The sequence below is a fragment of the Bos indicus x Bos taurus genome, chromosome 19, assembly GCF_003369695.1.
Source record: "Bos indicus x Bos taurus breed Angus x Brahman F1 hybrid chromosome 19, Bos_hybrid_MaternalHap_v2.0, whole genome shotgun sequence".
Taxonomy (NCBI): domain Eukaryota; kingdom Metazoa; phylum Chordata; class Mammalia; order Artiodactyla; family Bovidae; genus Bos; species Bos indicus x Bos taurus.
In genome coordinates this window covers 43815134-43842402 of record NC_040094.1, presented here as the reverse complement: position 1 = coordinate 43842402, position 27269 = coordinate 43815134, and the positions used below count along the sequence as shown (strand labels likewise).

At 52.4% G+C, this 27269-nt stretch overlaps 2 protein-coding genes and 1 long non-coding RNA gene across 7 annotated transcripts in view; 2 read left to right on the top strand and 1 right to left on the bottom strand.

Annotated features, from left to right (window-relative positions):
* Positions 1-402: 402 nt before the first annotated feature.
* Positions 403-9266, top strand: PLEKHH3 (pleckstrin homology, MyTH4 and FERM domain containing H3). 5 transcript variants are annotated; one of them, XR_003506694.1, is made up of 13 exons: positions 403-1033; positions 3015-3070; positions 3431-3510; positions 3609-3800; positions 3907-4064; positions 4177-4297; positions 5319-5625; positions 6221-6428; positions 6661-6797; positions 7080-7212; positions 7406-7839; positions 8155-8346; positions 8884-9266. XR_003506694.1 is itself a non-coding variant. In XM_027516923.1 (13 exons), exons 1-13 carry the CDS (start codon positions 872-874, stop codon positions 9055-9057), a joined length of 2370 nt encoding a protein of 789 aa, XP_027372724.1. In that variant the 5' UTR covers positions 406-871; the 3' UTR covers positions 9058-9266. The 5 variants fall into 5 exon arrangements, 4 of the variants coding, with proteins under 4 accessions (XP_027372724.1, XP_027372723.1, XP_027372727.1 ...); XM_027516923.1 differs by having other exon boundaries at positions 406-1033; positions 6661-6788; positions 7406-7864; XM_027516922.1 differs by having other exon boundaries at positions 407-1033; positions 7406-7864.
* Positions 9267-10191: 925 nt separating this feature from the next.
* Positions 10192-15198, bottom strand: LOC113877121 (tubulin gamma-2 chain). Its single transcript, XM_027516931.1, has 11 exons — positions 14914-15198; positions 14479-14591; positions 14150-14317; positions 13780-13848; positions 13185-13264; positions 12649-12775; positions 11705-11791; positions 11458-11607; positions 10952-11104; positions 10707-10868; positions 10192-10585 (listed from the first exon to the last, which is right to left on the bottom strand). The coding sequence occupies exons 1-11, from the start codon at positions 14960-14962 to the stop codon at positions 10388-10390; spliced, it is 1356 nt and encodes a 451-aa protein (XP_027372732.1). The 5' UTR covers positions 14963-15198; the 3' UTR covers positions 10192-10387.
* A 55-nt stretch (positions 15199-15253) lies between these two features.
* LOC113877124 overlaps positions 15254-27269 on the top strand; it is a 41594-nt gene continuing 29578 nt past the window's right edge. The window contains exons 1-2 of the long non-coding RNA XR_003506695.1: positions 15254-15351; positions 16365-16482. This is a non-coding gene — a long non-coding RNA (uncharacterized LOC113877124). The remainder of the gene's footprint in view (positions 15352-16364; positions 16483-27269) is intronic.

Genomic DNA, 27269 nt, shown 5'->3' with positions numbered 1-27269 from the left:
CTCAGAGCCTCCCTCTATGCCCTATGGGCACTTTGTTCTGCAAAGCTCCTGCCCAAGAGCACTTTTAATTTGTTGGTTGGTAAGCCAAGAGTTAAAACAAGAGCATGAAGGCGGGCTTCCGTGACGTCACTAGCAGTCCGCGTCTGACCTCAGAGGCGGGGGCGTGGCTAACATCACACTGCCCCCTCCCTCCCTATTCCCCGGCCCCTCCTCGCTGTCACCAAGCCAGGGGCACATGATGCAACCCGCCGCGGTTCAGTAGGTTGATTGGTGGCCGCGCCCGGCGCCAGGCACAGGGATTGGACAGAAGAGGCTGTGACGAAAACTGGACACAGCCCTGTAAAGAAGGGAGGAGAGAAAGAAGAGGGAGGGGGGCCCGAAGAGGAGGGGGTTGGGGAGGCGGGGTCCCGGCACTGTGCTCGCGCCCCTAGCGCGCCAGTCCCCGGGCTGCAGGGAGCGCAGCGCGCGCGGCCCGGGCCCCGGCCACCGGACGCCCTACCGGACACGACCCTCCTTGGAGCTTGGACAACTGCCCACCTCGGACACTGCACCGGACACTGCCCCCCACAGAGCTGGACACTACAACGGACACTACTTCCCAGCTCCGGACATTGCTCCTTCCCCCCCACCCCCAGCCCTGGACGCTTGCCCCCCTCCCCCTCCGGGGGCCCAGACTCCGAGCCCCCTGCAGGCTCCAGCTAGCGACCCTCTGCACCCCAGCGCCAGACACCACCTCCTCCCACTCCCCGACTCCCTTTCCCTCCTCCCGCCTCATCTTTCTCCCGCTCGGGTCGGAGCCCCGCCAGTTTCCCCGACCCCCTGCAGCTCGGCCTCGGCTGCCCGCACCCCCATCCCGCGGCTGCTCGCCCGGATGCCTCTCCCCGGGGGATTGTGGTGGCTCCTCTGCTGCCGTCGAGGCTTTACTCTTCTGCATCGGGACTACGGGGACGGCGAGCTTAGCGGGGACGGGGACGAAGACGAGGACGAGGAGACCTTTGAGCTACGGACCCCGAGTCCAGCGGGCGGCGGGAGGGTAAGTCCCCGGGGGGTTTGGAGCCTTGTCTCAACCCCTCTCACTACAACCGGCCGTCAAGCCTAATCCTGCTCGACTCCAGCAAACGCCGTGTGGACTGGGTTCTCAGTGGATGTTTTTGCCTGGGGGCTCGAAGCCCTCGAGAGCTCCAGCAGCAGCCCGCCTTGGGATCTGCCTGTGGGCCTCGCGCAGCACGCTGGGCGCTGTCCACCTGCTGGGGGCCCTGAGGCAGGGGAGGTGTCACGCCTGGCCCGACCTGGCCCTGCCTCTCCCTTCCCCGCCGGGCTCGCGTCCCATCTCGTCTCCTTCCGCCTCCGCCAGCGCCGAGGAATGTGGCGAGGCCGGCTGGGCAGCTCGGACGCCTGGGTCCGCTCCGCTCCCAGTTCACGAGCGCAGGGAGCTAGGGCCAGATGCAGGAGTTCCCGCCGCAGGGACCTGGGCGAGGGGAAGCAGGTATCCTCAGATTGGGGTCCGTGGCGGGGGCTCCATGGAGAGGGAGCCGGGGGGTCACAGCTTTCCGAGGACCCCTCATCATTACCCTGACACTCAGGACAGAACTCTTCTCCCTTCCTGGTGAAGCTCCTCGGGGATCCCTGAGGGAATGGTGAGAGACACTCGGCTCCGGGGTTTCGTCGAATCTTGCCATGGGGAAACTGAGGCTCTACTGATGTAGGAGACGATCATCCCCTGACGTCCCCTCTCTCATGCCCCTACACCCCAGCCACCAGACTCCGGGCAGCCAGACTCGTGTGCTGTGGCCTGGGTCAGGCTCCCATCCCCCGCTCAGGGGTCCCTAGCAGGCCCAGTGGCTCAGTGCCCGGTGGGGCGGGCTGCGCCGCCGGGGCCGGCGCCAGCACCTGGCGGAGGCGGAGGGCGGATAAATATAGAGGGGGGGAGGGAGGGAAGCAGGGGACTGCGATTAGGGTAGTTGGTCTAAGAGAGGGGTCAGCACCTGCCCCTACGGTGGTGTGGCTGAGAGCCCCTCTTGGCCCCCCCAGAAAATAAGAGGACCTGTGCCCCTGAAGGCACTGGACCCAGGCGTCCCCAAGCTTCCATTCTGGGCAGGGTCGGCTTTGTGAACCACTGCCATTGCCTCCCTCATGCTCCACCTCCACCCCCCTTCCCCCAGAGCTTGGGGACAGGTGTCCCTGGCCCCCCTCCCCCGCCTCCTGGCTTTAGCTGCCTGGTCGCAATGGGACCCTGGCACAGTTCCTCCCGCCTGACCTGGCTCCTGGATGGGTTTTCAGCCTCTCTTAGACCCCAGTCTACAGTAGAAATTCCAGGGCACGAAGGTGGGATGGGGGAGGGAGGGCAAAATCCTGGACTGTACCTTCCATGCAGAGTATTCTTCAGCCTGGCCTGAGCCCCAGCAAAAGGGCAGGGTCTCTACCTACCACTGAGTTTCAGGAGTGTCTGTGGGAGGAGATAAGAAGCTCTTGGAGAAACTCCTATACTGAAAGGGTTCCTCTTCCCTTCATTCACCTCCGTGCCTACCACCTGCCTGCCAGCCTGAACGCCCACCAGCCAAAGAAGGGAAAATGAGGAGGAGGGGGTGACTTCGAGTCTGCCAGAGCAAGAAAGGACTTCATCTACCACTCCCTTTTCAAAGATTGGGAAGCTAAGGCCCAAAGACTTAAGGGGGCTTGCCCAGGTTCCACAGCGAGTTTCTGACTGGAATTAATGGTTGAGATGGTATTAGAACCCTGGTCTCCTGACTCTGCCTGGTGCTTTTTCTACTCTTCCCCAACCCCTGATTGCCTCTTGAATCAGAGACAAGGCAAGAGTCTTGGCTTTTTAGCTTGGGCTGTTGGGTAGAGACTGGTGGAAGGGGCAAGTCCAGTGGCTTCAGCTCGCTGGGTCAGTCACAGTCACCACCCCACGCCTTGATTCCTCCATTCCCTGAGCTGCGCTGTCCCAGAGCAGAAGCCACTGGCATCCTGAAAGGAGGGTTCTGAGCCTGAGAGATGCCCTGTTTCCCCAGGGCCCCCTAGATGTGACGTTGACTCAGCCTATGAGGAGTGGGCCAGTCTCAGACAGGTGAGCCCAGCCCCTGCAGTCCCATGGTCTGGAGACCCCAGCCAGTTCCTGGGACCCCCATCCTCTCCTTCTTCCCTCCCCGCGGTTGTGCAATAAGGGAGAGGCCTTACGCCCGGACGCTGTGGTTTGGCCAGGGTCCCGGGGGGCGGTCCGGCTGGGGGCGCGGGGAGGAAGGGGGGGTCCAGGCTATTTCTGGTTCGAGGTCAGAACGGCCCAGCGGTTCCCACAGCCTGGGGGAGGGGTGCCAGCCGGGAGTAGGCACCCCTCGCGGCCTGTCTGGGGAGCCCTTAGAGAAGAGCCTCCTGGAGGCGGGGTGCAGGACCGGCAGGCTTGCCCAACCCTCACTCCCCTCTTGCCCAGGCTGCAAAGCTGGGAGGAGACACGGAGCCTCATCCCGGAGAAGGGGCCGTCTGAAGATGACCCAGATGTCGTCGTGAAAGGTGGGGATCCACCTCATACGCTCTAGAGGCCCCATCCCAACCCTCCAGGGGATGATGTCGTATCCTGCTGATCCCCTTTCCCGCCTTTTCCCCCGAAGGTTGGCTGTACCGCGAGCCCCGAGGAGGAGGGGCGCGGCCCTGGTTGCCCCCGCGCCGAGCCTGGTTTGTGCTCACCCGGGACTCCCTGGACCAGTTCAGCAGCAGCGGGAAGGGGGCGAGGCGGCTCGGGAGCCTAGTGCTCACCAGCCTGTGCTCAGTGTCCGGCCCTGAGCGCAGGCCCAAGGAGACCGGTGAGACCTCCTGGGGATTCTCCTACCTCCCCAGGCAGCTGCCCCAGGCAGCCCTGATTGCCCACCCCACCCCCACCCCCGCCCCCGCGGCCTCTCTTTCCCCCAGGTCTGTGGTCAGTGACCGTGAGTGGCCGGAAGCACAGCGTTCGGCTCTGCTCGCCTCGCCAGTCAGAGGCAGAGTGCTGGGGGGTGGCGCTGCGGGAAGTGATCGCCTCCAAGGCACCTCTGGAGACCCCCACCCAGCTGCTGCTCAGGGACATTCAGGTGCGAGGGAGAGAACTCTATGGAGAAAGAGGAGAGTGATGGACCCATAAGCTTTCTGGGTTCACGAGGGAGCTCCCTTCTCCATCACTGAGATCATTTCCCTGGCCTCTAGGAGAGTCGTGGGGATCCAGAAGCCGTGGCCCTTATTTACAGAAGAAACCCAATTCTGAGGCACACCAGTGGAGCCCTGTATGCCCCACTCCTGCCCCTGCCCTACGGAGTCACTGCCCCAGGTGAGTGGTGCCATGGCCCAAGTCCCTGGGATGGGGTCTCACTTGATAGGGATCTAGGAGTCCTCAGAGGACTAGCCCCTAGCCCCTCATTTTTCAAAGGATGAAGATGAAACAAGAAGTGGTGCAGACTGATACCCAGGGTAGAGGGGGAGGGAAGCCAGCACAGAAAGTAAAGACCCCCTTTGACTGACTACCTTCTCTTTGGGTCTCATTCTGACTACCGATGTTCCTTCACGAGCTTTTACACACTCTCTCTTGTTCTTTCATTATACTCTCAACACCATGACATACTTCCTTTACAAGTGGTGGAAAAGCCACCACCTCAGGAGAATGTGCTGGCCTCGTTTAGCTGCACTTCTCCCCAAAAGGGTATAATGACAGGCCCAGGTTCTCAAGCTAGAGGAATAAGGGGAGCTGGGAGAAGAGCCTTGGTTTTCTGACTCTCAGTCCAACCTGTTTTCTGGCCCACAGTGATGACTCTCAGTACCTAAGTACAGAACCCACGGTTTGACTCTGTCTTTTAGTCTATCCCTCCAAGTTACTAGGGCTTCCCTGGTGGCTCAGACGGTAAAGAATCAGCCTGCAATGTGGGAGACTTGGGTTCAATCCCTGGGTTGGGAAGATCCCCTGGAGAAGGGAACGGCTCCCCACTCCATTATTCTGGCCTGGAGAATCCTGTGGACAGAGGAGCCTGGCAGGCTACAGTCCATGGGGAAGCAAAGAGTCACTATATGGAGAAGCAAAGTTACACGACTGAGCGACTAACACTTTTTCCAAGTTACTAACTTGAAGCCTAGCCTTAGTGGGTCTAGAGGAGGAGATTCCTGGGAGGCAGGGGTTGAATTTGGCTCTGTGGGGACCATTGCTTTCCCTTCACTCTTCCTGTCCTTCGCACTCTCCCCTCCTTGCCACCCCTGTCCCCTTGTACTCCCTCCGACCTTCCCGCGGTTCAAGCCTTCCTCCCCGGGCCCGTCTTTGTTTCCCCTCTCCAAACCGTCCCTCCGCCCCCACCCTCCCTCAGGTCCCGGCTACGCGCCCTTGCGCGAGGAGGCCGTGAGGCTGTTCCTGGCGCTGCAGGCCCTGGAGGGGGCGCGGCGCCCTGGGCCCCTGATGCAGGGTGTGCTCCAGACCTGCCGGGACCTGCCCGCGCTCCGAGACGAACTCTTCCTGCAGCTGGCTAAGCAGACCTCGGGCCCCGCGGGGCCCCCCGGGCCGCCAGCAACCCAAGACCCCGCGGCCCTGCGGTACTGGCAGCTCCTCACTTGCATGAGCTGCACCTTCCGGCCAGGGGGAGCCGTACGGGGACACCTCCTTGGGCATCTGGAGAGGTGAGAGGGGAGGCGTGGGGGTAAGGCCAAGGCGAGGGAGCGGAGGGAGCTGAGAAAGAATGGCAGCCATTCCAAAGGGTTTGGCAGATGGAGAACTTGGACCCAGAGAAGGGAAGGGACTTGCCCAAGGTCAGGGCCGCTGCTCCGGAGCGCAGTGCCTTTGTGGGAATCACAAGTTCATATCCCACTTGTGGGCGGAGGAATTACAAAAAAGGCTCCCACTTTGAGCAGAAGAATTATTAAAAGGCTGTTTTTCCTCGGGGCTGATGCAGTCCAGTGCCAGGACTTTTAGGTTGGAAGGCAGAATGCGGCTGGAGTTTGGATTTCAACCCAAAGGAGGAGCATGGAAATTTTGGGAAGTGGGAGAGGGCAGATAGGCTGCCAAGGACCTTAGAAAGTAATTCAGCTCCTTACAGAGCGTGGGGGTGGGGTGGTGTTTAGATTCAGAACAGCTGGTGGTGCTGCCTTCAAGGAACTTAGAGTTGGAGGGGAGGGAATCGGGCCAGGTGAAATAAAAGTCTGAGCTAAGAAGGCAATAGTGGGGAGGAGAAGGAAAGCCCTGGGAGCACTAACCCTCCGGTTGTCCTTAATCCAGGACTGAGCAGGCGCTCCCGGACTCGGAACTGGCGGAATATGCGCGCTTCATACGGAGAGCGCTGGGCCGGACGCGCGGCCGGGAGCTAGTGCCATCGCTGGCCGAGATTTCCGCGCTGAGCCGACGGCAGGAGTTGTTGTGCACCGTGCACTGTCCGGGGGCTGGTGCCTGCCCTGTGGCCATAGACTCCCACACCACGGCGGGAGAGGTAAGACCAGAGAGAACCCCGGAAACCTCAGCCTCCCAGCGTCCCGTGCCTGGCTTTCCTGGTGCCGGGACCCTAGGTTTGCCCGAGTCTGAGAGTCATCAGTTGGGTATGGGCTGCGTGTGGCGGGACTAAGAGACCTGAAAGATACCTCCAGTTGGACCCTTCCAGAAGTACTGGCAGGCCCCCTGCGTGGTCTGAGCCTGACTTTCCTCTTATGCTCCCTGCCTTCCAGGTGGCTCGAGAGCTGGTGGGGCGGCTGGGCTTGACCCGGAGCCGTAATACATTCGCGCTGTACGAGCAACGAGGGGCGCAGGAACGAGCCCTGGCCGGGGGGACTCTCGTGGCCGACGTGCTCACCAGGTTTGAGAAGTAAATGTCCAGCCCCAGCCCTGCTCTCCGTTAGCCCATTGGCCTCTCTGCTTCAATCCATCCCTAAGTAAACGTTTACCGAGCGCTGGCCTCGGCATGGTGAAGTTCACAGGCGGATTCCTGCCCGCCGGCGGTTTGCAGTCGGGCTCCGAGGCTCGCCTCCGCGGTCCACTCCGCCCGGGCGGGCCCCGCCTCCAAACATCTGGCCTCGCCTCTTTCCCCTGGGCTGCCGCCTGCGGGGCCCTGCTACCCGGCCGTATCGCTCCCTTCTTTTTTCTGCAGCTTGGCGGCGGAGGAAGCCGGGCTGGAGGACCCGCCGGACACCGGTTGGAGACTATGTCTGCGTCTTCACGGACCTCTGCACCCTGAGGGGCTGTCCCCAGACGGTCACGAACTGCCCTTCCTCTTTGAGCAGGTGAGGCTCTCCCGCACTCACGCCTGGGGGAGACCCCGTAGCCTGAACCCCCGCCTTTCTGGGCCTTCGCTTTTCATCCTTATGACAACCCCGGGGGAGGCGGTGCTCCAACCCAGACCTACAGTTCCGCACCCTAGGTGTCTTCGCGACGGTACCCGCGGCTCCCGTGCTGATGCCTGCTGCCTCCCCGTAGGCTCACGCTCTGCTGCTGCGCGGCCGGCCGCCCCCGCCCGACGACACGCTGCGCGCCCTGGCGGCGCTGCGCCTGCAGAGCCTGCACCGGGACTTCCCCCCGCGGGCGCCCCTGCCGCGCCTGGACCGCTTGCTGCCCACCCCGGCCCGGCCGCGTGAAGACCCTCCCCGCCCGGTGCCCAGGCCTCCCCCCTCCGCCGCCCTGCTGGCCGGGGCGATCTGGAGCCCGAGCCTGGCCAAGAGGCGGGCGGAGCGGGCCCGGCACGGCGGGGCCGGCCGCACGGCTGGAAGCGTGGCCCGCGAGGGAGGTGGCGGCGCCGGCAGGGCGGCTGCTGTGCTGGGAGGCTGGAAGCGGCTACGGGGCATGGGCCGAGCTGAGGCCATGGCTGCCTACCTGGCTCTGGCGGCGCAGTGTCCAGGGTTCGGCGCTGCTCGGTATGACGTTCTGGAGCTGAGCACGGTGAGGGGGAGAAGGGAGAGGGGGACTCTGGTGGCCCAAGCCCCACACCTTTGCCCCAGAGCCACAGGCCCCCGTTGTGGGTCACTGCACTCCCTACACCCAGCACAGCTGCCCATCTCAAAGCCCAGGAATCACTGTCCCTGAGGCCCTCACTCTCAGGAGCTGTGGATCATGTGGGGGGTGGGAGGGACCAGGAAACCTCTTGCTCACAGCCATCTCCCTCCACCAAAAATAAGGCAGCAGGGTCCCCCCTTTCCACCCTGACTCTGCCTGTCTGTCCACATCCACAGGAGCCTGGTGGGGGCGCTCCACAGAAGCTATGCCTGGGCCTGGGAGCCAAGGCCATGTCCCTCTCGCGGCCGGGTGAGACAGAGCCCATCCACAGTGTCAGCTATGGCCGTGTGGCCGCCTGCCAGCTAATGGGTCCCCACACCCTGGCCTTGAGGGTGGGAGAGAGCCAGCTCCTCCTGCAGAGTCCCCAGGTGAGTGGGAAGAGGGTGTAGAAGGAGGAAGGGAGGGAGAGGGTGTTAAACATTTATGAAACATTGAGCATGGGTCAGGTGCAGCCCTAGACCTTAGGGATCCCACAGTGATCAAAGACAAACTCAAGGAGCTTACGTTAGTACTGGCCATCAGACACGAAACAAGGGATCAAAGACTGTTAAAGACAGTGACAAATGCTATGAAGGCAAGGGTAGTCAGACAGGAAGTGACTGGAGGGGATCAGAGCATTAGGTAGGATGGTCAGGAAAAGCTACTCAACAACACCCAAAGGAGATCCTGGGACACAGCTTTCCAGGCAGAGGGACCTGCAAGTGCAAAGGTCCTGAGATGAGACTCGCCTTAGGATAACAGAGGAGCAGAAGTGTGATAGGCACAGAATGAGGGAGAGAGGTGATGAGGAAGGAAAGGTTGAGGAGGGCAGCTCACATAAGGCCTTGGGAAGGAGCCTGGGGGGAGGATGAGACAAAGGAGAACTCATTGGCCCCTTTTGTACTCTGACCTCTGTCCTCTCTTAGGTGGAAGAGATCGTGCAGCTGGTGAATGCCTACTTGGCCAACCCCTCCCCCGAGAGGCCCAGCAGCAGCCCTCCTCCATGCCAAGACCTGCCAGACACCTCCCCTCCCAGCCAGCACCCGGGTCTGGACGAGCCCCAGGGACAGTCGGGCTGTTTGGGGCAGCTGCAGGACTGAGCTTGCCAAGAGGTCACGACCTCCCTCTTGCCTCCAGCCTGGATCTGGACTACTCTGAGATTTCAGGGAACCATGGACCCTTTTGGCCCTGCAGGGACAGGGCATACCCCACACGCAAGGGCTGCAATGGGTGCAGACAATTTTCTAGTTTGTTTCTTAATTTATTTGTAGAAGAGAAGCAAAAAAAAAAAAATCCTTATTTACACAAACCCTTCCTGTAGGAGTGTTGTCAGTGGGACAAGTTGGAGCCCCAGAGCTCAGAGCTCCACCCCCAGGGACGCCCACACTCCCAGGCTTTTACCAGCACTGAGAGGAGTCTGAACACCGCAGGGCTCCACCCTCCTTGACCTTCTAGATTTAACCTCCTCATGGCCAGTATGCTGCCCTAGGGTAGTGGGTGGGGCAGGCAAGAGGGCAGTTTTGGAAGCTGGCAATTACTCATCCTTCTTCCATTGAGTGGCATGGGGGTGGCCTCTTGGCGTCCCTGAGGCCCAAGGACAGTGAGTCACCAGGACTGGCACTACCCAGTCCTACCCTGGTGTCCAGCTTCTGGGTCTTAGTTGGGACCATCTTTAATGTGCCTACTGCTTTGGGCCTGGAACAGAAGAAGCCTGGAGCAGGATCAGACCCAAGAACTTCTCTGGCACAGACAATGCATTGATCGGGATGGGCTCAGCTTTACTCCTGAGCTCTGTTACTGCTTTATCAGATCAAGCTGAATTGGGTTAACTCCTGAGGATCTAAATGCCTTGGGCCTGGGAATCCAGAGTCTTGGCTTTCTTGACTTGCTCAGAATGCTGCAAGCCTTCTTTTAGCAGCCTCCACAGCCTCTGCCCTGAGTGGAGGAGGCTGGGGCAATATGGGCAATGTAGATCCACCCTCGGGCAGGACCTTAGGCACAGAGGAGACAGCAGACATCAGTAACGCTGGCTCCAGTCACACAGCCTGGTTCTAGGCAGGGATGCTCATGGAAACAATGGACACACGGACTGGGACTACCTGGTAAGACTAGAGCAGGTAAAGCCTACCCTACCAACACATGCCTGGGAACTGTGAGGCACCACGGAGATCCTTTCATTGTCCCCTGTATTCGCCTACCAAGGCCTGACAGCTATTCACAGACCAAGGCCTGACTATATTCACAACTAAGCTTTATTACTTTATTAGAGCTAAATAAGCATATCAAGGGTGAAGGCATCAAAAGGAAGAAGCAAGGCCCACTCTTGGGCTGGAGAAAAATCTAGAACCTTGTTGGTGAGGGGATTTTGGACCAGAGGAATCAAGTATGATGGGACTGTGCTTACTGTCCAGAGGGTGCAGTACGGAGGACTCACTGCTCCTGGGTGCCCCAGGAGATGTAGTCTGGTCGAGTGGCTGCGTGGTACTCATCAATCAGCTCCTGTACAACCTCCCTGGACCTGTCCAGCTCGTCAAAGTTATCCTTAAAGATGTCCTCCTTCCGGAACTGCTCCAGGAAGGCCTCCCGCTTCCGCAGCTTGTCGTACTGCTGGCAGGAACTTTCAAAGAGCTGAAAAAGATAAAAATCTCCAGGATGGGAGCCAGGATGAGACAGGGGGTTGGACTGGATCTGGGGGAGAATGATGAAGGTGGAAAAGAGGGGCCAAAGCAGACCAGGCAGCCAGGCTCACCGAGGAGATGCTGGTGTGGTTGGCCATCATGAGCCCACTGACCCTGTGGGCAGAAGGCAGGTAGGGCGACTTCCTGGACAGGGCCACCTGGATGCTGGCGGGGCCCCAGGGGATGAAGTTGGCCAGCTTCCGTTCCCGGATCCTCTGCAGGCTCTTGTGGACCTGGGGTGGGCACAGGAATGGTGGTGGTAGCCTCTCCTCTACCCCTATGGGCTCCGGGGGTAGGACAAAGGGGCTTCACCTACCTGGGTGGGGTCCACCTCCCCCTGGATGATGTTGAGGATGGCGATGTAGCAGTGGTTGGTCTGGCGATCCCGGCCTGTGGACACCATCACGTTCTTGGGCTGCAGCAGTCGCCTCATGACATCCAGGACCGTGGTCTTTCTCACGCTGGCCACCTGAGGGGAGAGTGGCCACAGGGCAGCCCAGCACTCAGGGCACAGTTGAGAGATGCATGGACAGAAAGCACGAGGCGACGCACAGCCCCATCAGACGCGGGGGAGCCTGGTCTCTCTAGGGAGTGTCCTTAGATTCAGGTCCTCACTGAGGGATCAGAGATCTCAGTCCCCTGAGCTCAGCTAATTCATGCCCTTGTGCAGAAGCATCAGCAGACTCCATATAGCCTGGGCCCTGCAGGGCACCACGGGCAGGGGGAGAGGAGAGCAAGTCAGCCAGGGAGCAGGGCCTCTGGGTGCAGCAGAGAGAAGGGAAAGGCTGGTCAGGGCCTGCTGGGCCTGAGGGCTGCTCTTACCGACTGGTCCGTGGTGAGGGGGGTGTAACCAGTCATGAGGAAGTGGAGCCGTGGCGTGGGAATGAGCGAGGCGATGAGGCCGATGAGGTCATTGTTCATGTAGCCGGGGTAGCGCAGGGTGGTGGTGCTGGCTGACATGATGGTGGACACCTGGGGACACGGTGCCGGGTCATGGGCCTTGTCCTGGGGGCCTCCCTTCCCTAGATGGTGCTTCGGGAAGGAGGGAGTCCAGGAGCGGGGGGCTCACCAGCTGGTTGATCTGGGAGAACGAAGGATTCTGGATGTGCAGGCGGTCTGTGGCGATCCGGTTTAGGGCAGTGTTGTCCAGCACCACCTGGGGGGACAGAAGAGGGTCACAGCACCTTTTTGAGGAGAAACAGGGCAGAGAAATAGGTTATTAGCTTAGTCCCCCTCTAAACTCCAAAACTAGGAAGTAGGTGTGTTCATTTAAAGGTCAAGTACTGTCTCTGGGGCATCAGGGAGACACTTTTCTACCATCCAGTGCATTAGAGAAATATTTGACTGTCCAACATGTGCCATGCATGGTACCTGGCTCTGGAGAAACCATAGAGAGTAAAATAGGCATGGTCTTCCCCCTTACCAGGTCTATAGTCTAGAGCAGCAGTCTCCAACTTTACCAGTTTCGTGGAAGACGATTTTTCCATGGACCGGGGTAGGAGTGGGGTTTCAGGATGATTCAAGTGCATTACATTTATTGTGCACTTTATTTCTATTACTATTACATCAGCTTCACCTCAGATCATCAGGCATTAGATCCCAGAGGTTGGGGACCCCTGGTCTAGAGAGGGGAGACTGGCATTGAATATAAAACAACAGAAAAGTATAGTTACGCCTGAAATAAGCACAAAGGAATTTGACCTTGTCTGGGTGGTGAGGGAAGGTTTTGCTAAGAAAGTAACCATTAGGCTGAGAATGGAAACATGAGTAGGTATTAAATAGGCTAAGTGGAGACATGTGGGAGGGGGGTGTTACTCACTTTGTTGAGAGTCCTGCTGCCTAAAGGGACTATGAGAAGCTTGGGGTCAGGTTCTTATTTCATACTTTGGGCCACCAGGTATGGCTTTGTTGGTTGTCTGTTCTCTGGGCAAGGGCTTGGGAAGGGCAGAGTATAGGTGTCTCACTGGTTTGGGGAGGTAGGCCAAAGGCCCCACTTCCTCCTCCCATGCTCACCACACAGTCGGCGTTCTGGGTCAGCCTCTTGAGTGTGAGCAGTGAGTTGTAGGGTTGGACCACCACATCACTCATTTCATCCTGGTTGGGAAACACTGAGTATGTCTGTACCAGCTTCTTGGGGTACCTGGGGGTGAGGAAGAGGGAAACAGGAAGGTAGCAGAGTGAATTGGAAGGACTCTCATCACTGCCCCTCTTTGTCTTCTCCAGGGATAACAGGGGCCATTCCTTCCCAAGTGCCACCAAGGCCTTATACAAAAGGAGTGAGGGCAGAACTTTAGAGCCCAGAAGCCAAAACAGATAAACCTGAAGCATCAAACCTCCCTCCCTCCTAGGTCCTCTCCCCCACCTATGCAGACCCCTTGCGTCCTGGAAGTTATTGCTTCCAAGATGGTCCCTGGGAGGCCAGGCTCTGTTCCTACTTATAACTCGAGGGCAGTAGTAATAGGGCTTTCAGCCAAAAGAAAAAAGTGACAAAAGAAAAGACATTACCCAGGGAAACAGAGCTAATGCCCTCTTCCCAAATACAGGCTTACCTGTCATTCAATCGCTCCAAGAGGTAGGAGCCCAGGCCAGAACCGGTCCCCCCAGCGATGGAATGACACAGCACAAAGCCCTGCAGGGGAAGGAATGGAGAGGCAGTCTCCAGGGATCTGGGGGAGAGGCTTCAGGCTTGTCTCATGTCCCCCTCCCAACCCGCTCAAGTCTCAGGGCTTCCTCTATATCCATCCAGTGTGAGGCTCCTTGAGAAGGAAGGAGCTGATGCCACCCAGATTAGGATCTTCTTGAGGACACAAACTGAACCTTATTTACTTCACTATCTCACATCTGATACTCAATGAAAGAGTTATGAATTGAATTGTCCCCATCACACATCTGATCAGGCTCTTTGTGACCCCACGGACGTTAGCCCATCAGGCTCCTCTGTCCATGGAATTCTCCAGGCAACAATACTGGAGTGGGTTGCCATTCCTTTCTCCAGGGGATCTTCACAACCCAGGGATTTGAACCTGGGTCTCCTGCATTGCAGGCTGATTCCTTATCATCTGAGCCACCAGGGAGGCTACCTCCTGACTTTCCCCAGCACTTCTCAGCTTCCTCCCTCCTCTCCCCTAAAGGGCCAAACCTCACCTCTAGGCTGTCACTTCCATCTGCTTCTCGGTCTATGATGTCAAAGATATCTTCATGGATTTTTTCACCCTGTATAGAGACATGAAGAGGGAGGAGACATCTATAGAGACGTGAGGATGACGCTTCTGGACAGCATCTCTTTTCAGCACCAGTAACTCTACCTTGGGACACTGCTGACACCTCAAGCAGAGCCCCGACTGTGGCCCTCACCCCAGAAATGCTACTTTGCATAAACTTCTGTGTGTCTGTCCCTCTTATCAGGGTAGCCCCCGGTCTCTTACTGTCAGTACGGTCTAATCACCAGACTGCTTGTGCTTGCCTTACCCCAGGAAGGGAACATCAAGAATCTCTGGGATGGCCACCTGGATACCTGGGAGAATCCACTGGCCCAGTTGTTGCCAGCTCCTCCTCCATGCTCCGACAGGTAGATGTTTTCTGGGTTGTAGAGCTTGGCATAGGGGGAGTTGAGGATGGAGTGGATCACCCTGGGCTCCAGGTCCAGCAGCACTGCCCTCGGGATGTAGTGCTCATCGTCAGCCTGTCAAGAGGAGTCCAGGAGGGGCCCAATCAGCTCGGGCCTGCCCTCCTCCTTCAAACCAGCCGCCCTGGCTCCTCTGCCCAGTGGATTTCCCAGTACCCAAGCCCTTCCCTTCAGGCCTCCTGGGCCATTGCCAACCCTGGCTAAGTCGCTGGCGGCACCTGGTAGAAAAAGACGTCCTTGCGATCAGTGCCCTCGGTGGCGAACTCCTCCACGATGCCCTCGGGGCTGATACCATGCTCGGCGCACAGCTGCTTCCAGAACTCGAACCCAACTAGGGGATGGGGAGAGATGCCTGGCTCTGCTAAAGCCCTCTAGCAGAGGGCTTGGGAGCCCAGGGTGAGGCTCAGACACTGTCACACATTCAAGGGTGGACCCAAGACGCCCGGGTCTGGGAACCGTGACAGCTCAGGGTTAGAGGCATGTCTCTCGTTCTGGGTGTCTGGGACCTGGTTCATCTTGCGCAGTAGGGCAGGAGGTTTGTGGAAGGGAAGCGGGGCGGGGGTGGGGCGGGGGTGTGGGAAGATGCCAAGCACTCGGGTGGGGCCCGAAGGGGCAGAACCGGAGACTAGCTGGGCCGGCTCTCGTTCGCTCACTCTGGTTGCCGCACTGGCCCAGCTGCAGGGTGATGATCTCCCGGGGCATCGCTCTTCAGATGAGGCCGCGCCAGCCTGGCCAGGCCCGGCGGGAGTCACGGCAGGGACGAACGCCTGGCAGCTGGGCGCGCAGGACGTGGGGAGCGCGCGCTCTCTTCTGCTTTTGACGCGGATGCTCGGTCTGCGCGTGTGCAGTGCGGGCCTCCTCTCGGCCGGCGGCCCGGGAGCCCAACCTGGGCATCATTTTCCCCCACAGCAGTTGCAGCTGGAATTCCGCACAGGCGCGGAGTGAGGCCACGCCCCCTCCTGCCCACCCGCCCCAGCTCTGCGCCTGCGCAGTGAGACGCGCCCGGCCGCGGGGAGTGACCGGGTGTGGGGGAAGGGAAGTGAGGGAGGGGACGTCCAGGTGTCTGGAATCACCGGCGCTCTGCTTTATAGGTAGGTGAGCGGCTCTGCCTGCTCTGCTAGGTAGAGGGGCTGAATTCAAGCCAATTTTCTTTTAAATTTCTGTTTTCAAATTATATATATATAAAATTTACCATTTTAACCATTTTAAATTACAATTTTGTGAGGTTAAGTACATGCATATTGTTCTGTAACGGTCTGCAGCGGTCACCTCCAGAACTTTGGCACCTTCCCAAGCTCTTACCTGTTGAACAGTATCCCCGCCCGTATCACCATTCTACTTTCCGTCTCAGTGAATTTGACTAAGTGCCTCGTACAAGTGGGATAACACAGTATTTGTCCTTTTGTGTCTGGCTTGTTTCACTTAGGTAATGTTCTCAAGGTTACTCCATGTTACAGCATATATCATACTTTTATTCCTTGTTAAGGCTATATAATATTCCATTGTATGCATATACCACGTTTTGTGTTTTATCAATCCATCTGTCAATGAACATTGGCGTGCTTCTACTTAACGCTGTTAATGAACATGCGTGTAGAATATCTTGTTTGAGTGCCTACTTTCAATTCTTCTGGGTATATGCCCAGAAGCAGAATTGCTGGATCATGGCAGGATTGTGTTTCCTTTATTTGAGGACTTGCCATACTATTTTTCACAGTGGCTGCACCATTTCACATTCCCACAGCAATGCACATGAGTTCCAGTTTCTCCACATCTTTATCAACACTTGTTACTTAAAAAAAAAAAAAAAAAAAAAGGCCATCTTAATGAATGTGAGATGGTATCTCATTGTGGTTTCTATTTTATTTTAAAATTCAAAAAGTTTTAAACATGCAAGCATGATTTTGAATTTTTACTATATATTATTTTGAAATTTTACATAAATGGTGTCAGAGTGTAATATCTTTTTGTATCTTGCTATTTTCACCCTACTTTAGCTTTAGTGATTTAGCTATGTTGATAGTGTAGATTCATTTTGTTCCTTTTAACTGCTTCATAGTATTTAATTGGATGGATACAAACAGTTTATTCTATTTCCATACAGGGGTGATTTGATTGTTTCCACTTATTTGCTGTTACATCAAATGCCTACAGGAGTTACCACTTGTGAACCTGAAGAAAAATATCTTTACCAAGAGCTTGTGCAGCTTCAACTTTGCCAGGTTTGGCATATTTTTTCCTAGATGGTTGTACCAACTTATACTTTTAACCAGCAATAGCATTCTTATTTCCCTATACTCAGTTCCACACTTGGGTTATCAGATCTTCATTTTTGTCAGCTCCAGGTAACTCATAGCTGTAACTTCCAGTTAGGATCACAATCAAAGCTGATTCAATTTTCTCTTGTTACTGACCCCCGGGAATTGCCTGTTTATTTCCTTTGCTCCCCCCTCTTTTTTTTCCCTATTGGGCTGTTTCTCTTAATTCAAGATATTCTACGAATTTTTTCTTGGTTTTATGGATTGCAAATATTATGGGCCTATGGCTTGTCTTTACCCTTTGTATATGATGTCTTTTGCCTCAGAGACGATTTTCATTTTAATGTAGACAAAGTTATCCATCTCTTCAATTACGATTTGCACGTTTTATTCCTTCTTAAAGGACCTGCCTCTTCTCCCACTATTTTAAAGCTGTCCTTCGCTGTTTTCGTCCCAAAGCCCAATAGTAGTTTTGCTTCTTTCCTTGTACGTCTTTAGTGCATCTGGAACTTATTTGCAGGCCTGCTGTAAGATAGGGATCTACTTTATCTTTTCCATATGGATGGCCAATTGTCTCCGAACCAATTATTGTAGAGTCGGTGCAGTCCGGCCTCTCCCCCGCCCCCAACATTCCAAGCCCTGGCTCCGACGTGGGCTGGCTTCTGGCCGCTCTTCCGCTCGATTGGGCTGTGGGTCTGTCCCCGTCTGGCGAGCTTTTTCTGGGAGCCGCTGCAGAGACGCTGGTGAGAGCACCGCGGCCAAGAGTCAAGCTCAGACGAGGATTTTTTTTTTTTAGGTTTTGTTTTCTCTCTCTCTCTCTTTTTTTTTTTAAAGGAGAACTCGGCCGCCTTCCAGCCCCGGCCGCCAAGAATCTTCTGGGCTTCTTTAGAAGGCGATGGCTCGCCCCACGCCTGTCCTCTCCCGGGCTCAGTTTCCCTCCCCTAACCCTACCGGGCCTCCCCGCCAGCTCCCGCCCTGCCGTCGGAAGAGTTCGCGCGCCCTCCCAGAGTATTCGCAGGCAGGCCGGCCGGCCTCTTCTGGGAGGATCTGGCTGCTTCCTTTGAAGTTTGAGGGTGGGGTCAGAGCGCCTCCGTTAGCCTTGAATCTCCCCTCCCCCGACGAAACAGCTCCTCAGGGCTGCCTGTCTTCAGAGACTTTGGCAGGCCCCTCTAGAATTTGCCCAGGTGAAGGGCAAGGCTTCAGAGGTGACAGTAAGCTTGCCAGGCCTCCCCTCCTTTTGAGCCTGGAATGGTTGTTTGCTTCCTTTAAAATAATAAGCTGTAAGCCCTTTAGGAACACTTGTGAAACGTGGGAATTTAATTTCAGCCTTTTCTTAATTAACAATAGTGCCTTGCTCCTCCTTCTCCCAGAAGCAGGGAAACTTCCTTAAAATCTCGGTTTATAGGCAAACAGGTTAGAACGTGTGAATTTCTCGGAGTTGGAGAAGTTGCAGTGTAAGTTTTCTTTAAGAGGCCATCTCTGACAAGCTTGAGGCTCCTCCTCCTCTGCAGAAATGGGTTGGAAACTGAGGTGCTTGTGTACATTAGGTGAGCTGAACATAAATCCTCCCAGTTATTAGCAGGGCGTGTTTTCCATTTCTGCTGAGAACTGACCTGTCTGTCGGGGTTAAATGAGATGATGCATGAGCACTTAGCACAGTGCCTGACTCATAGTCAACACTCAGCAAATATTAGCTGCTGTTATATCATAAGATGCAATTGGAATTGAAATATAGTTTGCTGCTAGAGATGAAAGATCTTAATCAGGGTAAAAACTAAATGATTGATTGTTTTAAATAAATGTGAAAAAAGCTTAAAACCTAATTACTTTGTGATGAGCCTACAGATTCAGTTTCAGAGCAGACTTCTGTTGAGGTTGAACAGAAGGCCCAGGTTCATGGTCCATCATAGGACCTGGAGGTCATTACCTACAGCTTGATTATTGAGTGTTGAGTTTTATTTGTTTGGCTCTATGATCTCTGATTCAGGTAGTGGGATTTGGCATTCCTTTGTCTGAGGCTTTGGTTAGCATCTGATAATACATGTAGCATTTGTCAACTAACAAGTTTGTTAAATGTCCTAAGCCTTTACTGAACATCCCAGATTGAATAAAACTTTAATTTGTTTTGTGGCTGCATCTTGTGCCTTGCCGGATCTTAGTTCCCCGACCAGGGACTGAACCCTTACCCTCAGCAGTGAAAGCTTGGAGTCTTAACCACTGGACCCCCAGGGAATTCCCAATAAGACATTATTTTGAGAACTTCCCTGGTGGGTGAGTGGCTAAGACTCCTCACTCCCAATGCAGGGGCCTGAGTTCAATCCCTGGTCAGGGAACTAGAGTTTACATGCCACAACTAAAAAGATTCTGAAACTGAATGATCCCACATGCTTTAACAAAGATCAAAGATTCTGCATGGTGCAACAAATACCCAGCACAGCCAAGTAAATCCAAATAAGTAAAAATAAATATTTTTTAAAAAGACATTATTTGGGAGGCACCTTTGTTTCTGGGCTTTCCTGAATGCCTGGCCTATGGTAGGCCAGGAGCACAGGTATCTTGTGAAGTAATGAAGCAGTGTGTGAGCTGAGAAAATGAGGGTGTGTCTCAGGGTCTTGAGACTGGGATACTGTGACCCCAGGGAGTTTAACTTTCAAAATGATGCCAAGGAAAAAGGTTAAACAATGTAAAATGTGAAAGGAGTTTTACTAAATTCATATTTTGGTTGTGAAATAGAACAAAACTGGCTGTTTTGTTCTGTGTTGTTTTCTTAAGGAATACGAAAAAGAAAATAAACCTGAAGGTAATCCTATTTGCCTATTATTCGCTTATTCTTTTATTATGCACCTACATTACACATAGCACACTAATATGAGAGAGGAAATAGTGGTAACAGACCCAAGTGTTCATGAACTTGTAGAGGAGATAAATACACAGCAGCGTTGGTGTGTAGAGAGTCTGCTGCTGCTGCTGCTGCTAAGTCGCTTCAGTCGTGTCCGACTCGGTGCGACCCCATAGATGGCAGCCCACCAGGCTCCCCCGTCCCTGGGACTCTCCAGGCAAGAACACTGGAGTGGGTTGCCATTTCCTTCTCCAATGCATGAAAGTGAAAAGTGAAAGTGAAGTCGCTCTGTCGTGTCCGACTCCTAGCGACCCCATGGACTGCAGCCCACCAGGCTCCTCCATCCATGGGATTTTCCAGGCAAGAGTACTGGAGTGGGGTGCCATTGCCTTCTCCAGGTGTAGAGAGTATAGAGCTGGCTTAACTTGGGGTGGGGGCAGGAAGAGGCCAGAGAATCGGGGAATACTTTTTGGAGGAGGGCTTCCCTGATAGCTCAGTTGGTAAAGAATCACCTGCAGTGCAGGAGACTCCAGTTCAATTCCTGAGTTTGGAAGATCCGCTGGAGAAGGGATGGCTACCCACTCTAGTATTTTAGGGCTTCCCTTGTGGCTCAGCTGGTAAAGAATCCATCTGCAATGCAGGAGCCCTGGGTTCGATCCCTGGGTTGGGAAGGATCCCCTAGAGAAGGGAAAGGCTACCCACTCCAGTATTCTGGCCTAGAGAATTCCATGGACTGTATTGTCCATGGGGTCACAACGAGTCAGAAACAACTGAGTGACTTTCACTTTTGGAGGAGGTCATCCCTGGCCTATCTTGAATGTCTAGTAGGAATTAGGCAGGTGGAGAAAATGGGGGTGAGGGAAAGAGAGTGGATACAAATCAGTAAGAAGAAAACACAAGCTCAGAAAAAAATGGATTGGGGACTTCCCTGGTGGCTCCAGTGGGTCCTTGCTCCCAACGCAGGGGTCCCAGGTTTGATCCCTGGTCAGTGAACTAGATCCCACGTGCACAAAACTAAGAGTTTGTTGCCCTAACTAAGGCCACAACTTAAGACCTGACACAGCCAAATAAATAAATATTAAACATAAATAAAATAATAATAAATACATTAATTTTAAATAAATAAAAAGAAAAAAGGAACTTCCCTGGCAATCCAGTGGTTAAGACTTTGCCTTCTAGTGTAGAGTGCAGGTTCAATCCCTGATCTGGAGTTAAGATCCCACTTGCCTCACAGCCAAAAAAAAACAAAAGATAAAACAGAAGCAATATTGTAACAAATTCAGTAAAGACTTTAAAAATGGTCCACATTTTTAAAAAATCTTAAAAAATAAAAAAGGAACGATCCCTCTGATATCAGTGAGATGGGCATGCTTGAATGGAGCAACAGGCAAGGTTTCTAGCCAGGCCTGACATGAGAAGGGCCCTGCCCAAGCTACAGATTCTAGAGAGAGAGTGGAGAGAATCTATAACAGTTCAAGATGACTGGATGTGTCATGGGATTAAGGGAGAGGGAAGAGTCTGAGCGGACAGATTTCAATCTTGGGACATTGGGTGAAGGTAGGGCCATGTACTGAGACATGGGAATTCAGGAGGAACGTGTTTGCAGAGGTTGAGTTTGAGAAGCCTGGGGAATATCCAGATAGAAGTTGGGAGCTGGCAGGCAACAGAGAATACAGGGGCCCAGAGCGAAGGAGCAGGGTCTAGGTGGAGAGTTGGCTGTACCCAAGTGGCAGTAGAAGCCTTGGGCCTGAATAGGATCACTCAGGGAGGATACATGGTGTGGGATGGTCCTGGACTGGAAGAGAACTGGAATGGAACCCAATAGAATATAACATCTAAGGAGTAGGAAGATTTTATTGCAAAGAAAAATGAAAGAGCAAACAAAAAGGCAGAAGAAAAATTAGGACCTATCAGTGAGGTTTGATTGCCTACCCTCCTTGTTCCTGGCAGAGCCATGATTTTGTTCTGCATTCCACCTCTCCTCCAAGCAGCAGTAAATCCTGATTAATCCAAGCCAACTATGGTTCTCACAATTTCCTTGCCAGCAACTGATTTAGGAAGGGATATGTGATGCAATTCAGGTCCGTGAGATGTAAGGAAAGACTTCTGGGGGCTTCTGGGGAAGATCTCCTCACTGGATAAAAACAGATAGGAAGAGGGAATTCCCTGGTGGTCCAGTGGTTAGGATTTGGCACTTTCACTGCGGAGGCTTGCATCCAACCCCCTTAATCAGGGAACTAAGATCCTGCAAGCCACGAGACATTGTAAAGAATGAAAGGAAAATTTACACTTCTTCAGTTGCATGTTGGCACCTGGGACTGCTGCAGTCATCTTTTAATTGTGCAGAGCTTCTTGAAGATAAGCCATCATGTTGAAGATGGTAGAGCAGAAAGATGGAAGGCACCTGGGTCCCTGATGCTGCTGCTGAGCCATCAAATTCATCAGCCCTGGAGCTGCCTTGTATCTGGACCTCTTGAAATGTGGGATAGTTCCTTATAGTTTAAACTTTTTAAAAAATTATTGTTCTTACTTGCAGCTGGAGGCAACTGACTCCAGTATTCTTGCCTGGGAAATCCCGTGGATAGAGGAGCTTGGCAGGGTACAGTCCATGGGGTTGCAAAAGAGTTGGACACAACTTAGCGATTAAGCGACAATGGAGGCATAGCCACAGAGAAGGATACTACAGAAACCTAGGAAAGAGAACGTTGTAAGGAGGAAATGATTTGACATCTGAGGCTGTAGGAAGATAGAGTAATATGGAGATAGAAAAGGGTCTTTCTAGTGTGGGGGACTACTAATGACTTCAGTGAGTATAGTAACCCTGGGAGTAACAGCTAGATTGCAAAAGGTTGTATGTGTATTCTTAGTCACTCAGTTATGTGCAAGTCTTTGTGACCCCATGGACTGTAGCCTGCCAGGCTCCTGTGTCCATGGGATTTCCTAGGCAAGAATACTGGAAGAATGGCTTGCCATTTCCTCCTCCAGAGGATCTTCCCTGACCCAGGGATCGAACCCATGTCTCCTGCATCTCCTGGCAAAAGTTACTTAGCCTTATATATAGTTGGCACTGATGAATATTTGAGGAAACATAAAATTAAGACATGTGGAAGATAAGGAGGTGGGCAGGGAGTTTGAAACAGCGAGTTTAATATGGGGATCATAGATTGCTTCCAAGGGGTTTATGGATAGAATAGACCATGAACTTGAATGAATTATTATTTTGATTTTTCACTCACCTCTAATTAAAACTTAGCCTTCCCTTCCATTGTAACTGTAGGCATCACACTTCACTAGTACAAGCAGTGCCTGTGACTCTGTTACTGCTAAAAATCACAGCTATTTTTAGATCACATCACAGCTGATGCAGATGTTACAAAATATTGTTTATAATCTTCACTACCTGTGAATGAGTTGTTAGGCCCCCTCGAGATCTTGTTATTTAATACATTCATGGATGACACAAAAATAAAATGAAAGAAGTACATGTATGATTATACCATAGTTTATTTATTTGTTTATTTTGAACTGGGGCATCATAGCTTTGCATGGACTTTCTCTAGTTGCGCCAAGTGAGGACAGCGCTTCATTGTGTTGTGTGGGCTCCTCATTGCAGCGGCTTCTCTTATTGCAGAGCACAGGCTCTAGGTGCTCACGCTTCAGTAGCTGCAGCACATAGGCTCAGTAGTTATGGTGCACAGGCCTAGTTGTCCTTGCGACATGTGGAATATTCCCAGACGGATACAGGGATCAAACCTATATCAAAACCTGGTCAGGGAACTAGACCCTCATGCCACAACTAAGAGTTCACATGCCACAACAAAGATCAAATATCTTGAGTGCCACAGCTAAGACCCAGTGCAGCCAAATAAATAAATAAATTTCAAAAAAAATATTTTTTAAAAAACTGCATCATTCACCAGACTGCCAAAAGCATGCCCCGGATTCCAGAAGCATCTGTGGTGTGATAAGGGTTAAGAACTCAGCTCTAGGGACTTGCCTGGCAGTCTAGTAGTAAGACTCCATGCTTCCACTGCAGGGGGCATGGGTTCTATCCTTGGTTGAAACTAAGATCCAAAATAAAATAATAATAAAACAGCAATTAAAAAAGAACTTAGCTCTCAAGGGGAAAAGAGAGAAAGGGAGACTTGTACCGAGGAGGTGGGAATGTAGTGTCTGGGGAACACTGTTTTTTAGAGCATAGGAGAAGCTTGCAAAAGCCTCAGTATTTCAACATGATGTTGAAATGCTGAAGGGACAAAGGGGATTTTAAGAACCAAGTTCCTGAGGAGACTGGAGCTCTTGGGATGCAGGGCTCAGGTGGAGGGATTAACTACAGGAAGGAAACTTTTCCCACAATGAAAGGGAGGAAAGGATGAGTGTGGATAAAAATAAGTGTTTTAGTGGGGTGGGAGCAGGGGACAGGAAGTTGAGGAGCATTCTGCCTGATGGCTTCTATTTTCACCATCTAGTAGGAGTGAAGCTATCTGCTAAGAGTAAGAGGGGAGGTGACAAAGGTAGGGAGCGGAAGAGAGAGCTGACAGGCACAAGTATGAGGTCTCCCAGCCCAGTGGGTGGAGAGGGCTGGGACAGTTAGGGACCACCAGGACGTCAAGGCAGTAGTCCAGGTGGGAGTGTGCTGCCTTGGGCAGTGTTCAGCTGCCCAGGTGTGGGAGTCAGAGCGCAGATCAGTGAAAGCCAGGGCTGGGTTTTACCAGGAGGATGGGGGCGAAGATCAGGGGAGTAAATGAAGGATGGATCAAATTATGCAGACTGCCTGGAGAAGAATGTGAAGCTAGGAAGGGACTGATAGCTTGGAAGAGTGAAATCAACATGAGAAGTAACAGAGTGGGACTAAGGGAATGAGAAGGTTGAGGTGCAGGAAGTGGTGGTGCAAGAGTTAGCCAGTCAGGTTTGAGGTTAAGGAATAGTTTGTGGGATGGCAGGTGGTGTGGTTTGTCCATAGTGTGTATGGAGGTGAGGAGGTCAAGAAACAGCCAGTCCAACCAGGACCATCCATGTGGATGTAAACATGAAGGTGAGGTTTGGAGTGGAGAGGAAAATCTGGAGAATGTTGAAGAGTGACGTGGAAGTAGTTGGATCTTTGGAACAAGCAGAAGAGCGTGGTGGTGGATAATAGGTGCCTCAAAAGAGGAGGGTGGCTTTTTCAGCAAGGCGAGAGTAATTATCTAAACCTATGGACTGGGAGAAAATATTTGCAAACAATGCAATGGACAAGGGCTTAATTTCCAAAATATACAAAGAGCTCATACAACTCAATGGGCTTCCCTCATCACTCAGTCAGTAAAGAATCTGCCTGTGATGCGGGAGACCTGGGTTCGATCCCTGGGTCAGGAAGATCCCTTGGAGAAGGAAATGGCAACTCACTCCAGTATTCTTGCCTGGAGAATCCAATGGATGGAGGAGCCTGGCGGGCCATAGTCCATGGAGCCGCAAAGAGTCAGACATAACTTAGCAACTAAACCACCACATACGACTCAACAAAACAAATAACTCGATAAAAGTTGTTCTTCTCTGAAGAAGACATGTGCCAATAGGCACATGAAAAGTTGCTCAACATCTATTATTATTAGAGAAATGCAAATTAAAACTACAATGAAGGGATTTTCCTGGTGGTCCAGTTGCTAAGACGTCACACTCCCAATGCAGGGGACCCAGGTTTGATCCCTTGTCAGGGAACTAGGTCCCATGTGCTAAAGCTTAGAGTTCGAATGTAGCAATGGAGATCAAAGATCCTGTGTGGCACAACAAAGATCCAGCACAGCCAAATAAAAAAAATATTTTTAAAAACCTACAATGAAGTATCACCTCACAGAGTTCAGATGTCCATTATCTAAAATTCTACAAATAATAAATGCTGGAGAGGATGTAAAGAAAAGGATGTGAAAAAAATTCCCACACTCCTACACTGTTGGTAGGAATGTAAATTGTAGCCACTATAGAGAACAGTATGAAGGTTCCTTAAAAAAACTAAAAATAGAGTTGCCATATGATCAAGCAATTCCACTCCTGGGCATATATCTGGAGAAAACTCTAATTTGAAAAGATACTCACATCCTGGTGTTCACAGCAGCACTCTTTACATTAGCCAAGACATGGAAGCAACCTAAATGTCCACTGGTAGATGAATGGATGAAGAAAATGTGGTACATACACACAGTGGAATACCACTCAATCATAAAAAATAATGAAATAATGCCATTTGCAGCAACATGAATGGACATAGGGATTACATGAAGTGAAGTAAGTTCAAAAGAGAAAGAAATACCATATGATATCACTTATATGTGGAATCTACAATATGACACAGATGAACTTATCTACAAAGCAGAAATAGACTCACAGACACAGAGATCAGACTTGCTGCCTAAGGGGGGTGAGAGGAAGAGGGATGGCCTGAGAGTTTGGGTTTGGTAGATGCAAACTATTACATTTAGAATGGATAAACAACAAATAGTCCTAATGTATAGCACAAGGAACTAAATTGTAATATATGGTAATAAACTATAATGGAAAAGAATCTTCAAAAGAATATATGTCTATATATATATATATCTGAATCACTTTGCTGTGCACCAAAAACTAACACAACATTGTAAATTATACTTTTAAAAAGTTAATTGTCTAAAAATAGCAGTAAGGAGATGAAAGAATGCCTACTCATCATGAGGTGGAGAGTGGGGACCCATGCTTCTGCTGTATAGCCAGGGCTTCAGAAAAACAAACAAAACTAGCCTTTATTGAAGAGGCCAGAAAGAGTCACACGATTTTGGACCTGACACCATCTAGTACAGTGGTTTCCAACCCCAGAAGATAGTCACCCTCCCGTGCTTTATACCAACCAGGAGGCACTTGCGAACCAGCAGAGGCCTGTTTGGCTGTATCACACAAGTGAGGGTGGACAGCACTCACTTTTAGTACCTAGAGATCAGAGATGCTAAATGTCCCACAGTATACAGGATAGATCCACACTGCAGGTGACCTGTCCTGCCGTGTATGAGTGCATCTTATACACTTTACAAATGAGGAGACTGGGGTTCAGAGAGCTGTGTACTGACGTTTTAGAGCTTCTCTTTGTCTTGATATCATGTTAAGATTTGTGTCTGCGTCTGAGATCACTGTGGTAGACACTGGTGGTTGGTGAGTCCAGTCTGCTCTATCTAGTCACCTCCCAATGATTGGTCTACGGTTGCTTTCGTTCTGCCAGTGAGATGTAAACAGAAGCCATGGAGCAAGACTCGTGGGAAAACTTTTTCAAAAGGCAAGTGCAGCCGGATGCCCTTTCCACATTTGCTCTATTCCCTTTCTTCTGCTTGGAAGTTGGTTCAGCAGCTGTCTTGTGTCCAGGAGCACAAAAAGCCACGCATTAGTGATGGAGCAACACAAAATAGAAAGGCCATGTGCCCCTGGGACATCCCAGGGGATCCAGTGGTTAAAACTCTGCACTTCCACTGCAGGGGACATGGCTCAATCCCTGGTGGAGGAACTAAAATCCCATATGTTGTATAGCATGGCCAAAATACTAAAAAAGAAAAAAAGGCCATGTGTCCTTGATGGTTTCCTAACCTCAAGCTTGGACTGCCTACCTCTGGATTTACCAAGGGAGAAAAACAAACTACTATTTATTTAAGTTGCTTTTAATTTAATGTTCTTTTAATTGCAGCTCACTGTATTTCTACTTGATTGAGTCAGAGGGCCAGTTAGTAACAGAGCTGAAGCTAATCCCAGGTATTCTCTCTCACAATCTAATATTCTTTCCTTGATAGTAATGATTCTCAACGAGTGGATGCCAGACAAACAGAATCAGCATTGCCTGGGAACTTGTTAGAAATGCAGGGAGTTCCCTGGAGGTCCAGTGGTGCTTTCACTACTGAGGGCATAGGTTCAACCCCTG

Excerpts from the sequence above, each read along its gene's own strand:
- PLEKHH3 (XM_027516922.1), top strand. The coding sequence starts at position 872 with ATGCCTCTCCCCGGGGGATTGTGGTGGCTCCTCTGCTGCCGTCGAGGC. Across the intron at positions 1,034-3,014 it reads GTCCAGCGGGCGGCGGGAGG|GGCCCCCTAGATGTGACGTT; the intron begins GTAAGTCCCCGG and ends CTGTTTCCCCAG. Across the intron at positions 4,298-5,318 it reads CTACGGAGTCACTGCCCCAG|GTCCCGGCTACGCGCCCTTG; the intron begins GTGAGTGGTGCC and ends ACCCTCCCTCAG.
- LOC113877121 (XM_027516931.1), bottom strand. The coding sequence starts at position 14,962 with ATGCCCCGGGAGATCATCACCCTGCAGCTGGGCCAGTGCGGCAACCAG. Across the intron at positions 14,318-14,478 it reads AGGACGTCTTTTTCTACCAG|GCTGACGATGAGCACTACAT; the intron begins GTGCCGCCAGCG and ends TCCTCTTGACAG. Across the intron at positions 11,792-12,648 it reads CCCAGAACGCCGACTGTGTG|GTGGTGCTGGACAACACTGC; the intron begins GTGAGCATGGGA and ends CTGTCCCCCCAG.